This window comes from Phaethon lepturus, unplaced genomic scaffold (genome assembly GCF_000687285.1).
Source record: "Phaethon lepturus isolate BGI_N335 unplaced genomic scaffold, ASM68728v1 scaffold7397, whole genome shotgun sequence".
Taxonomy (NCBI): domain Eukaryota; kingdom Metazoa; phylum Chordata; class Aves; order Phaethontiformes; family Phaethontidae; genus Phaethon; species Phaethon lepturus.
Window position 1 is genome coordinate 5,410 of NW_010553962.1, and position 13,871 is coordinate 19,280.

The window sequence follows — 13,871 nt, forward strand, 5'->3', positions numbered from 1 at the left end:
CCTTATGTTGGGATATAAAGGTCACAAGTGTTTCCTTTCACCTCTCCAGCCAGGAGTCAGACTGACATACGTGGGAGGTGGCAAGAAGTCTTTGCAGCAAAACCAAGCGTTTGGTGCGTTTTTCACGAGGGAGACCTACAGACCAGTCAGTCCATTCAGTGTAGAGGCGGAAGCCTTCTCTGTCCAGGTCTAGCAGAGCTGATTTCCTCCTCTGAAGAAACAGCACTATTCCTACATCCCACAGTCTCTCCCTGTTGCTCCATGTGGGAGACCTCTGGTACCAACAGCGCGTTGTATCTGACTGTGTGACAATACGCTGATTTGCTCACCTCCCGTTAAATGTTTCCGGCGTGAATATCAGGTAGTAACAGAATATTTTGTCATTTTTTAATGTACTCCAAAATCTCTTTTAACTGCTCTTTCCATCATTGCAGGTGAAGGGGAAGAAGGGCGTCCGAATACTGATGAATGAGCTGCGATGGATAACAAAGATTCAGAAGCTGAGATCCACCCACTGAAGACTGAGGATGTAAAAGCTCAAGAAAACCATGAAAACTCTGTGGAGAGAAGGATTGTCAGCAAACAGTCATCGCGACTGTCTCGGCTGTCCCGGTGGCGCACTGCCGCCTTCTTCATCTCGTTGTTTTTGTGTCTGATAATTGTGTTTGCTTTCTCATTCATCATTCCTTGCCCAGAGAGGCCAGTTTCAGAAAGAACATGGTTCCGAAACTACGACAATGCAGGTGAGCTTGCTGTAGCAGAATAAATACTTAGCAACAGTCCTTTCCCTTTATGTGCCACGGATTTGAATTGTGGACCTCTGCCTAAGCGCGATCTGGAGCCAGGCCTGCAGGGATGCTGCCCTTGGGAGTGAGAGCTGTGAATACCTGACCTGGATAAGCAGTGGCCCATCGTAATTGGAGTGGCCTTCCAGGAGGTGTTTACAGGATCTAATGGAGAAATTAGATGCTGCTCTGAAGCGCTAACAAGGTAGCAGGCTGGCCTCATTTGGAAAAAAATATGGGGAAAGGTATTTGGGAGTAAATCTTCGTTGAAGTTTGGGCTGTAAAACGTCTTGAAGTTTGAGCTGAGGTTTGGGGAAAATTAGGCATTCTCCCTCTGTCAGCACGACTTTCTAACTTTTCTCTGTGACTAACAGGAAAGAGAGAAGAGGAATTGCATCTTGTTTTTTTTTATAAATTGCACAAATTTATAGTTGCTTTACTTGAGTCTTTAGCCTGGGTACTGCTCCCTGGTGGCTTGGCATTCGCCTCTGAAAGCTTTTCTTTATTCTTATGTGCAGTGGGTGTGTGCTGGTTATGCTATAAACACAGAGATAGTGCTCACCAAGGGGGACTGAGCTTTGTTTGTTAATGCAGAAATCCCAAGTTCTGCTACTCTGAACCGAAGAAGGATGCTTTTAGCTGGGCGTGAGAAAGATGGAATATCTGGGGCTGTTTCATGGGTTTTGTTTGTTGTTTTTTTTTATATTTTGGGAATAACAACCCAAAACCAAGATCAGAGTTGTTCTTTGTTCAACATAGTTCAAATTCTGGCTGCTTAGCGTTAAAAAAAGACAAATCCTCTGGGGGATAGTAAGTTTAAAAAAATCCTTTGGCACTAACTTTCAGTCCTTGGTACTCATGAGGATGGCTTTTTTTCATACAAGAGCCAGTTTGTCCTGATATTACACTGTCAGAGATGGAGGCAGTGAGTAGGTCTCTAGGAATTTGTGTTTTGTCCAGCTAGCTCTGTTGTTGCTTGAGGCAATCCTCACCAGTGCCTGGCTTGTGATCTCTTTTACAGTGGCCTACCAGTTTCTCGCCATAGAAGATGTGAACGAAGACAAAGTGCAAGATGTCATCTTTGCTTTCAAAGCTAGCAATGGCAGCAGCAGCTTCAACAGAACCTGTTTGGATGAAGGTAGCTGATTCAGGAAGAGAAAACCTTGTCGTAAAGGGGCTGTTATTTCTCTTTTAGTTCTAACTAGTGAGGCTGCTGTGGGTCTGGGAGAGAAAACCAGGTTAGCTGGGTGGGGAGAGGAGCTGAGTGAGTCCCAGCTCTTGGGTGGTGTGGAGCAGCAAAGATAGGTGTAGGTAGCGCTCCGTCTGACACCTCTTCTCTTCAGGTCTGCCTTCTCCGTGTGCCTTTGTGGCTGCTGTGTCCGGCACGAATGGCAGAGCGGTCTGGGAGAGGCCTGCTGCCGAGGAGGTTGAGTGGATGGAGTGTGGCATCAAGCAGCTTGGGGAGGCTGAAGCCCCGGGTTGCTTGCTCGTGGGGAAGCCGGTGTCTCTTACGGCAGTTGACCTGCAGACAGGTGAGCGGGGAGCAGAGTACTGCTGCCATACGGGGGACGGTGCTACTTGCTTTCCTCACCTGGTGACCTTCAGACCTCGGAGGCTGGGGATATCAGTGTGACATGACTTCCTGGTACATGAACAATGGGCACAGGGTATTTATTATCTTGAAAACTGCCAGAGCCATTTGCTGGGGTGTTGAGAAGTGCCTGTTCTCTCAGCCTGTCTGTTCCAAAGGCTGGACTCTGTTGTGGTGGTTTGTGCCAGCCACTGTATTATAAGAACAACTTTTCAACAGCTTTTGAAACAGGAGAAGCAGTCACTATCTGTGAATGTTACTTTATGCTCTCAGGGGTTGGACACAAACCCGCGTTTGTGTGTGAGTGCTAGGAGTGCCTGCAGTGACAAGAGGAGTGGGAGTTTTAGGGATTTAGGATTTTACAGTCATCAAGGAGAGCACGTGGGATAAGTACTCACCCGTTTGTTTCAGCAGTCCGGGATTTTGCCTGGTTCCTCTGGAAAGCTGCCTTCATTTCTGAACCTACAGGTGGAGAAATTCATCATCATCTTGCCTAACACAGGCTGAGGATAAAGAGTGCCTGTGCTTCTCTGGGAACAGGGCAGTGGTCATCTATTGCACCTGGAACCTTTCTTGCTGATACATGAAGTACATTTCCATTTTGGGGGTCGGTGTTTCAAAGGTTCTAAAAACCTGTTCTCCCTTGGAAATTTGCCCAAGATCCCATCCTCTGTATCTGATGTTGGACCCCTCACACCCTATTTTCCAAAAACTGGGACAGAGAAATAGCAAGAGGTATAGCTCTAAGGACTCTGAGGAAAATCTAGTGTAGCTTTAATTTCCAGTGTAGATGGAAGTGTAGACACACACAGAGCTGGAAAGCTTCCACACCAGCTGAGATATCTTAGTGCCGTTTCCCTCATCAATAGGCTTTACCCCATGTTATTTATAGACTATTAAGGAAATAGTTGCTTTCAGGTCAAAATACAGAAAGGTGACTGCTGAGCCAAACGCACATAACTAAAGACAGGTATGAAGAAATAGCACAAGCATGGAGAGAAGGAACCAGGCTAAGCCACATGTCACAGCAACAATATGGTGAAGAAAACATTCCGTAGATAAATTAAAAGCAAGAGATGAAAAATTGCTTCAGGTAGAAAAGTGAATAACCCCGAAGTTGGCGAATTTGATACCTTTTTGCTATTAAGTAGGTTAAAAGGGGTTTCTTAGCGTAGCTGAGTTTTACTGGGCCTTGGGAGGGCAGATCAGAATAAAATGTATTTAAATAAACTAAATGTATTTAAAGTGGCAAAGTCTGACTTAAATTAACACTGTGCTAAAAGCAGTAGTCAGAACAATCTTTAGCTGTTAATGATACAGCGCGGTGGAGGATTGGTGAGATTCCAGGGCTCTCAGGCTGCCTGGCCTCTGCCTGTAGGAAGATTGAAGGAGATGTAGGCAGATGATCCTCTGAAGTGTCTGATGTGATTTTAATCTTTAAATGCTGATAAAGTTAGTGCTTCTCTATCAATTCGAGCTGTGTTAAGTCTTGCTTTCTTCATTGCCAGAATCAGTGACCCGAGGAAACAAGAAGGAAAGTGTAGGATTGCATCCTTCTGTTTGTGTGGGACATCTAATGTTCCTGCATGTTTATCTTACAAGCAAACTGGGACACAAGAGTTTAAGATTAGCTGTTCCAGGTCGAAGCAAAAGTCTGTGTAGCTGGGTGTTCCACCTCTGCTGGGCCCAGAAGCAGAGTCCCGAGGAAGAGGACAGGAGTAAGTGTATTGTCACACCTTCTCTCTTTACCTTATCCTCCAGCAACCTGAATTGTGAGCCCTGTGAGCAGTTCTGGCCCTCGCTGGTCTCCTAAGGGTTGTGGTGGAAAGAAGACCACAGTGATCGGATCATATGAAATTCCTTCTGTGCAGGAAATCACTAAATAAACTGGAACTCCAACCTGGAGAATGTGTGATGAGGAGCGAAGCATATAAAATTATGAGTGATAAGTAGAAGGTCAGGGGTTGATGATTTCCTGCCACAATTCTTCATTGCTTGATGATTCTTTTATCAAGTGATAGGTTCAGAAAAACCAAAAAGGGATACTTTTTCACGGCCACTGGATGGTGGATGCCAGGAGCTTACAAGTGTTTAGCAAATAAGTGTGCAGGGGCATGGGAGAGGAGTCTAACACTGCTCGGTAGAAAAGACCTGCCTTTAGCTCAGCTTGTGAGCTGCAGACCGGGAGAGCAGTCTTTGTTGTGCTTATCCAGCCTGAAGCAAGCAATCCTACTTTGTGTCCTCTGCGCTGCTTGAAGTGAGAGCTGAACTCAGTCATCCAAGTCCTAATTTTATTGTTCCTTCCAGACAAAAAAAACCCCAACCCTTTCACCCAGGTTAGATTTGCTGTCTAGGCACTTGTCTAATTTCCGTCTTGGCTTCCGTTGCTGTGCATCTGCTGTGACCCCGGGCTCTGAGGAAGCACCGTAGCACTCTAGATGTTGGACAGAATAGTCCCATCTCCCCTTAGTAGAGCAGGATGGGACTAGATTCACAGTTCGTGCTCTTTGGGGATTGTGTCTGAGCGTGAAACCTTCCCAAGTCCTTTGTGTTGAATTGGTCTCACTGTTACCTGTTTCTGTTAAGTCAGGCTGCTCTTTTAAGAGAGTAAGATGCTTCTTCCAAAACTATATCCACTGTCTTAATCAGCAAAGAATAGAGCCTTTTGCATTGAAATGCAAATTTCATCAGCCTGGTCTTACCGTTGTAACTTTGCACTGTACTGAAGCCAGGATATAGTTATTTAAAACTTAAGTTCTCTCCTTCCTTTGCCTGCTTATCTTGTTTGGGGATAAATTCTTTGCCTTCCCATGATTTCCTAGGGGCACTCTTCCCCTTGACATCTCTTGTCATAGGAACAAATCCAAGTATTTTTTTCAGTGTTTCAGTAAAAGCTTTGGAGGAATCATACTGGAAATACAGCCTGCCCTAAATTATTGCAAGACAGCATCAGGTAGTAATTCCTTGGCCTTCAGTACAACAGTCTTCCTGACAAAGAACAGATGATTACTTTGCATTCCTGAAATGGTAATTGCTGTCTGTGGTACTGTTTAAAGGGGAGGGTAAACGTTTCCTAAGCAGCTAGTTAGTCACTTAAGTCTTCCTGAAGAAGAAACCCCCACCAGTCTCCAGCCCCGTTACCAAATTCCCCTGCAAATTCCCCTGGGCAGTGACTGGAAAGTGGCCAGCAGCCCTGGGCTGAGTGCCTGGAGTAAAGCCCCTCAACTGGCCTGAAGCTGTTGAAGAGAAACTCCACCCCCCACCCCTCCCCGAGCCCCACCATTTTTTAGAAACCAAAGCTCTGCTACGTCTGTTTACAAACAAGTTTGAATGTGCTGTGCGTGTTCTTTGAACAAGGGAGAGGTGGGACGTGAACTGAGTTGCAGCTGGTCGCGTCAGCGTGGAACACCTGCAGGAATATCTGCAGGAGGCGAGTTGCAGCGTAAAAGGTTTTGTCGGGAGTAGCTGCAATGCTGTGATCAGAATTCAGCTGCTTTATGGTCTTAAAATGTCTGTGCAGATTTAAGTACATAGCAGCGAGACTTTTAGATCACAGAAAAGGATTCTCCATGCCTTGAACACGCTGGGAAGCTTGTTAACCTAAGGCACAAGAAAAGCCAGCTGTTCTTTGTGCCCTGCAGATTGATTTGTGGTGTGTTTGTGCAGGCAGCTAGCATTATTTTCCAATCGAAATTGAAATTGTGAATATCGGGACTCATTTGAAATGCAGAAATGCAACGAAGTACCCCATGGTGACCATAAATGTGGCTGGTTTGTGGTGCTGATGGGCTGTAAATGGCTGGCTACTGCAAAGTACTTCGAGGAGCAGGAGCATTAAAAGCCTTTCAACCTAAAATGCCTTTTAGTGAATGTTTCCCAATAACTCTTGTCTTCTAGGGGAAGTTCAGTGGAGGCAGTCCAGTGACTTTGGAGCTAATTATACTGTGCTGACTCCTGTGTCAGTGATTCCAGATGTGGATAGTGATGGAGTTCAGGACCTGATAATCTTTATTGCTGCAGGAGATAAGGTATGTCACTCTGAAGCTATGATGAACCCAGTGGCCGGACCACAAAGCATGGCAGGGAAGGTATTTACTAAGAGGAAGCATCCAGAGGCCTCTGATTATCTGTGGGTTTGGGGTGTGTCCTTTCCCACCCTGCAAAGATGTACTCCCAAATCAATGCAAGTATTTTATGGTTTTAAAAAAAAAAAAGAAAAAGAAAAAAGCTGGCCAGGAATCCCTCCCCCTTGTCTGTGTGCGCTCCTCACTGCCTGTTCCTGGGCTGTGTGTAGTGCGTGAAGGCGAGATGAGCTTGCAGTTTTCTGGGACTCTGCTCAGAGAAGTGGAAGTGAACAAACCGTGACAGGTTTGGTTGATAGATCAAAGCACAGCTGACAGCCAGCGCTTCTGTACCACCACTGTCCTTTTCTGATACCTTTTGTATCTCTGCCTGTGGTCTGCTTTGCACGTTTCTCTTCCTAGTGTCGGTCTGCTGGTTAATTCTGATTTGGGCTCATTTAGTGGAATAGCTGCTGGTTGTCTTATCTCATTCCGATATTGCTTTTTCCATTTCTTACAGGGGAAAAGTGACGTAGCTAAAAGCGTTTTTATACTAAAACATCTGTGTCCATGATTGAGCGCTACAGCATCATCTGCATGCGCAATCTGTCCTGTTTAAAGCATATAAAAGTTCTGGTTCCCTGCAAGTCTGATGGGAGGAGTGGGAGCCCCGTGTCCTCGTCATACCACAGCATTCCATAAGCAAACGGGTTTTGCTGTCCAAGGCACTGTTGTTGCCAGAGTTATCAGAAATTCTATCCTCTCCGAGGATAGATTCTATCCTCTCCTATGTTTCTCTTCTGTTTTCTTTCCTCCCTGCTTTTGCTATCCCAGTTATCTCAAGACTTTTTGTTTTTTTAGTCTTAGGCAGCCAAGAAATGTTTGAATGTAGTCTCTGTTCTGCAAGACTGCCTTTTGATTTGTTTTCCATTTAACTTCTCTAGCTATCTTGGTATGAAATCCCTCCCTCCTTGCAGAGCTGGCAAGCACTCTGTCACATACAAGTACGTTCTTTTTTGAGAAATCACGCAAAATGTAGGGAGTTTGAGTGGAGCTTTGCAGCTTGGAAAAAGGCAGTCCCATCAGAAGGGGAATTCAGAACTTTAAGTAAATTAGCTTGGTAGCTAACAAGGACTGAAGTTGAACATTACGTTATGCTGCTGTTTCCCAAAATGGCAGAGCTTTGAGCAGGCTGTGGGGAAGGGTCTGTGTGCAGGGGATTTAGATGGCAGCTTTTTCCAAGCGTCTTATTGACCCCTACCTGCTGCAAGCTTCAGCATGAATATATCCAGGAAAATAGGATGTTTTTCAGGATACGTTGCCTGTAGCAGCGCAAAGAGGTATTAAGCAATGCAGTGAGTAAGGTGTTGTGTATTCTCACTTGCTGTATGAGTACCTTTGGCTGTTACTGTCCCGGGGCAGCTGCTGAACCAGTGCTTGCAAGTAAAGGTGAAGCTGATCTGCAAGAGCTGGTATATGTCTCCTCCCAGTGCGGGAGGCTGGGAACAGCTGGTGGATGCGTAGCCCTCCCTCCCCAGCTGTGTGCTTCATTCTCCCCAGCAAACTCTATCCCTTATTCACCTGCCAGACTCTCTGGATTCACTTTGAGAGCTGCAGATTTCTGTTTCCCAGTCTCTCCCTCTCAAGGAAGAGGGAAGGGTTCCTGCCTGACTCAGCATCCCTGGTGGATGTTGATTCTCTCATTCTGCTTCTCTTTTTCCCTAGTGTGCGCTGCTCCTCCCCAGACCATGACCGTTGCCCAGACATTTGAATCTGATCCTGGTTTTCGCCTTTATTCTCCTGGATGAAATGTTTTTAGTGGATTCTGTTACCCTGCACAAAGAACATAAACAAACCTGTCATCTCTTTTATCCCCCTGGACTCATGTTAGCTTTAGGAGGAGTAGATTAGGGCACTTAAAATATTTAGGAGAGCTACTGTGTGAAGCTAAGCTTCCCCCATGTCCATGCGCTGCTTTGTTTCTGCCTTCAGGTCCTCTCTACTGTTGTGACTTCTCAGAAGGCTTGAATCGATCTTTGCTGTCCTTAGCAGAGCTGGGGCTTGCAGTCCCAGCCTGCAGGGGAGGTGGCTGGCAGAGGTAATAAAATCTCAGTGCAAGCGCCTGTGCTGGAAGCGGTTTTCAAACCTGCAGAAGTATTCACAGCAGAGGGATCATCTAACTCGTGCTCACACCTCCAAAACCAGGCAGAGACTTTTCATCCAAGCCTATGCTGTTCCCATTCAGCTGCTGTTCAGCACCAGCTACTTGGAAGCTTTGGAAAACACTCGAGTTGGAGCAGCAGCAGTGCAATGCAGCTTTAACGTTTTTGGTTTTTTTTTTTAATCCCTTGTCTTTGTAGATTAAGACTTTCATCCATTCAGGAAAAAATGGCAAACAGATCGGCTCCACTAGGAGCCTGAATGTGGATGGGAAAGCGCGTTATATCAAGGTGAAGCTGGACTCCTCCTCCTACTTCCTTTTCTATACAGGTACAGTTCTGTTTGTGACTTCAGTCTGAAAGAGTGATTATTACTGTGAAATCAGAATTACTAAACAGTTGGCTGAAAGAGTATTTTGCGTTCTTAAAAGCTGTGTTGTGCTTTCACCTAGCGAAAGAGCTGTTCAAGGCCAAGAGAAGGGGGGGGCTTCTGCTTAAACTAAGGTTTGTTATGTACTGTAGTAATCTTATTTGAAAAATGTTCAGAATGTAAGGTTTAAGTAGTCATTTATAGCAAATGATTATTGTGGAACACTTGGATTATGAACAGATAAGATGTTAAAAGCATTCAAAAGCAGGCTTTGGTCTCAAAATACCACTACGACTCTATGATGCAAGCCCTAAAAATACAGTTGATCTGCCAGATATGGAAAATTGTAGAGTTCAGAGCAAGGGCAGGATAACTTATCTTCCTTGTTCTTGCTTTTTTTTTTTGTGCAGAAAACTCTCTTTATGCATATTCCCTGAAAGATCTCTACAGTGCAGCAACTGGGATGGAAATTAAGGTTCCCAGCCTTGAGCAAGATCCTCAGTGGGCGAAGAACATTGACCGCGCCACGCACCGCTTATCCCTTCTCAGGTGTGATATTATGTCTTGGTTGCTGGTGGAGTGGAGGGTGGCAGTGTGCCTGACAGGATGGCCTGTTGTGGCTTTGGACTTTCCTGGCTACGTGGCTTTTGGACTAGGAGCACATCCAAAGCTTGGGGAGAGTGCTGGTGTTAATGGTTCCTGGTTTCACAGGAAAGGAGGGAAAGCAGGCTGGGGTTTCCTATTTGCATTTGCTATGCAGGGAAAAAGCCAAAACCCCATAATAAAACCATCCACAGTCTAGAAAGCGTAATAATTTTTCTGTCCTTGTTCAGCTCTGGAGACATTCGTTACCTGGCAAAAATTCCTGTGGGATCACGGGAGAACATCTTGGTTGTGAATTCGGAGATGGCTACGATGATCAATGCACAAAATCTTCAGACTTTGTGGACCCTCAACGTGTCCCGGGTTGTGAGGTAGTGCTACCAGTGTGGGTTGGATGTGGCATTTCCAGGTTCCCAGCAACAGCAGTGTGCTGGCAGACACTATTCTTTTGGGTTTTTTTGTTTGAAACACAAAAGCCTGCTCTGTGGTCATATCTGGATCACGCTTATTGTGTCCTCTGCCAGCAAAATGGCAGGTGCTGCTTCAAAATGGAGGAGCCCAAGTCTTTGATTCTTCGTTCTGTGCCTGCTGTGATATGGCTGTCGTAGGACTGGGTTCAGAGTTGGGAGTGGTACCAGGCTAACATAATGTAGCAGTCGAGTCTCTTACCAGGGGAGTTGCAGGAGGATAGCGGCTGCTCTGAAAGAACAAGGTATGCCCAGTGCATCAGAGTGTGTTATGATCTGTCCCGTCTCTTTCTCTCCCTTAGTGAGCCGCTGCTTGGTTACTACAAACCCGATGTTCTTGGTGTGGTCCTTGAGAGTGAAATCGGACTCAACAGGAAGAAGGTTTGGAATCTCTTCCTTTTAACGTCCCTTTTCTCTGCATGTCACAGCTCAAGCAGGTATTGAATCAAGAACAGCTGGTGGGATGTGTTCCCTCTGGCTGATTTTTAGGAAGCTTTAGACTGGGAAAGGATCTCTTTCAACAGGTTATTGAAGCTAGCTCAGGCACTTTAATTCTCCTCTCAGCAAGAGGCTTCAATGACAGAGCTTTGAACCCCTTGAAATAGCTGCAAAACTTGTGACTTTAATGTGGCCTGCCCCAGGTCTCGCAGCTCTGTGATGCTCAGCTCCAAGTATTTCCTCATCTCCCCATGTGTCAGGTGCTTGTTCCCATGGACAGTGTGGGGTAGAAACAGCTGACTTGACTTCTCTCTCACGGCTTGTTAGAGCTCTTTGGTATGAGTTCCTTTTCTTCCTTCCCTGCTAGGTTATGATTGTTGAGGGTGGATCTGGAGCAGTCCAGTGGGACCTGAAGCTGAACTCAAGAGCAGAGAGCCCTGGTCCAGCCACACTTTCTACTGCTGATCACCGGTCCGCCTTCCTCATCTGGGGTGAATACCAGGCAGCAGGAAACGAAACGGTGAGCAGTGCTGCTGAATGGTTGCTGTTCTCCAGGCTTTGGGCCAGAATTGGGTGGAGCTACCCCCTTTTCCCAAGTGTTCACATTCACATCTGTCTGTGCCGCTAAGACTGTGGCCTCCTGCACTGTGTGCGGGGTCGCGGACCAGCCTGGTCTGTTAGAAGCAGGCAGACCTCTGCGTGTTGTCTGGTCTCTATTGGGTCCTCATAAGGCCCATAGCAGTGTCCCTGCTAGCAACAAGTCCCTTGTTGTCCTCAGCTTGGCTATGTAGAGAAAAGGGACTTAGTGGCTCTGTGAACAAAGTCACTGGACTGCTCAGAGCCCTGCCTTGGTGTGGTATGTAGGTGAGGCGAGAGACTGCTGGCGTGGTACCTCTGAAGTTGCTGCTGTTTGGCCGGGAGTGGCCCGCGGCAGTACGGCACGCAGTTATCTCCCGTGGCCACGTGAATGTCCTCTCCCTGCGCCCAGGCGGTCTCTGGCAGCCTGGACGCACGGCTCAGCTGCGTAACAGAGCCCTCTGGGGCAGCAGCTGGCAGCGTTAGTGACATGCCTGAGCACCAGCTAAGCTTCCTGTGCTTTCCTCGCTAACTCTACCAGCCCTAAGGCAAAAATCTGTCTCCTGCCTGTAGCAGACAGGCCTGCTATTTTCAGGAGGCTTGGGGTGGGGAGGAGAGCACCAAGCAGTAAACAAAATCCCAACACTAGTACTGGTGGCATCAGACAGGATGAGTTGGGCAGATGCAGACACGTATCTGACTGGATGCATTCTGTCGAGCGTGAGTAATAGCTGAGGCTGGTGCTGGCGTTGTCGCTGGGATAACGTGCGGGTCCATGTTGTGATAGTGTCCTGTCGGTTGCAGACATCCAAAGCTCCTCTGCAGAAGCTGTACCTTTTCCATCCTTCCTACACAAATGTCCTGTTGGAGCTCCGCAATAGCACGGACCAAATAATTGCGTTCAATGGTAAGTCCTCTCATTCCAACCCTCCAGCAAGGAGATGCAGGAGGACACTGGCCTTCTGGTAGCTCCTGGACTCTGTTGGGTCTGGTGACCAGTCTGAACACAGAGACCTTAGGCTGGGCTGTTCCCTGTGCTCTGCATTACAGCCGCGCTGTTCGAGCGGAGCCGTCATGCCTGCTACGTGCTGTTGAGGGGGCCTCAACCCAGCGAGGAGCCAGGGTCGGTGTCTCTGATGAAGCGTAAGCTTAAGGAGGATGTCTCCGAGAGCCGGGTGATCTGGCTGAGCCAGGTGGCTGTGGACAGCGAGCAGTACGTCCGGGACCGCCTCTACAGGATGCGATTCCACAGCCGAGTGTGAGCTTGCCGAGGGAGAGGCTGCCCTGGCCCAGGCATCTCCAAGCTGCCTCTCCTCTGCAGCCGTGCGCTTAGCAAACCCAGATCACGGATTCAAATGGGAAGCTGCCTTTCTCGATCCGCAAACCAAAGCGTGGCTGGTAGGGAAGCACCCCCTGTCTGGGGACGCCCAGGCTGCAGGGGCAGCTGCCAGTGAATCTGTCCTCAGAGCTGATGGGACTTCAGTGCTTGGCCACCGCTGAAGTGTCATCAGCTCGGGGAAGAGGGCTTTCCCCGCAGTCCTTCTGTGCCTCCAGAACTGTGCTGACTCAGCCTGTGTCTGGAGGAAAACTCATCCTTGCTGGGGATGCAGGACTTCATTATTTCTTGGGTGGTTGCGTGAGAAGTGGAGCTTCAATGTGTGGTGTTAGATTTCTTTTCTGAGTCGACTGTCCTGGCTGTGGGAGGGGTGCTTGGCTGCAGGTTGATTTGTAATTGCCCTCTCCTGGATTTGGGCCCCTGCTTCAGTAGTCATGGGGCTAGACCGCAGCCGTGGCTGATGATGTGGCTAAGGTGTCACCTGGGCCAGCAGAGCACAGGTTAAAGTGTCGTTCTACTTAGGAAATGGCCTTTCCTCCTAACAACAACCCCATGTGCCCCGCTCTGCAGTCACAAGCCTACCTGTGTCTGTCACCTCTGCTGCTGCTTTTCCAGCCAGGCTGTGCAGCGCTGGCGATGCAGAAAGGGAGCGGGTCTCCCCACTGATTTGTGCATCAATGTTCCTCCCTGTCCCCAGTCTGATTACAGGCGATAGGAAAAAAACCCTAAGCCCCGGCTAGCTGGTCTCTGCCGGTACAGACACCACCTCGCCTGCTGGTTTTGAGACGCCAGAGGATCTAGGACATTTTTTCAGAGTAGAATTGCACTTTAACCTTGCCTGGGAGCTGGGATTGCTGCTGGGCTACCTGTACCCGAGTGGCAATGCCAGCAGCTGTCCTGCAGATACTCATTCAGCCTTGCAGCTGCTGAGGAGCCTTCTCCGAGCACTGTCCCCTCTGCCAGGAGGTGGGTGGGCTGTAAGACAGGCACGAGCCGCTCGGGGAAACAACGCAAGCTGTCTCTGCAGCACAGCTCCGGAGAGAGAGCTCTGTGCTCCCTCCCTGCCCTCGGAATTGGAGTGGTGCTGGGTGAGGATCTTTGGGTGCTGTTCTCTCGGTCCAGCCTGGTAGCCTGAGGGAATGGGACAGGTTGCTGCGTGAAGATGGTGTCTCTGGAGACTTCTGTAGCGTGGTGTGTTTGCTCTGCCCCGTTCCTTTGGCGGGCACCAGTGCTGACTGTGGAAACAAGGTGCAAAGCCTGGAAAATGGCTTGAATCGGCTGCGCAGACCTGGAAGCTGCAGTCCCCACACCAGCCGCACCGAGACCCAAGCCCCGTCCGTCCCTGTCCGTATGCTGCTGGCATCCATCTGGCGGGCAAGAGGAAGGCAGAGAGAAAAAACCACACACCCTAAAAACAACCTCTCTCGAGTTTTGCAGTGCTGGAGGGGGTTTGACCAGTGCCTCCCTCCCTTGCCTAGTCTCAGA

At 48.2% G+C, this 13,871-nt stretch overlaps 1 protein-coding gene across 1 annotated transcript; it reads left to right on the top strand.

Moving 5' to 3' along the window:
• The first annotated feature begins 434 nt into the window (after positions 1–434).
• ITFG3 (integrin alpha FG-GAP repeat containing 3) lies at positions 435–12,333 on the top strand. The gene is made up of 11 exons (XM_010291666.1): positions 435–743; positions 1,807–1,923; positions 2,129–2,317; positions 6,274–6,404; positions 8,798–8,927; positions 9,377–9,515; positions 9,800–9,940; positions 10,339–10,417; positions 10,842–10,994; positions 11,855–11,957; positions 12,101–12,333. Exons 1-11 carry the CDS (start codon positions 479–481, stop codon positions 12,310–12,312), a joined length of 1,659 nt encoding a protein of 552 aa, XP_010289968.1. The 5' UTR covers positions 435–478; the 3' UTR covers positions 12,313–12,333.
• The last annotated feature ends 1,538 nt before the right edge of the window (positions 12,334–13,871 follow it).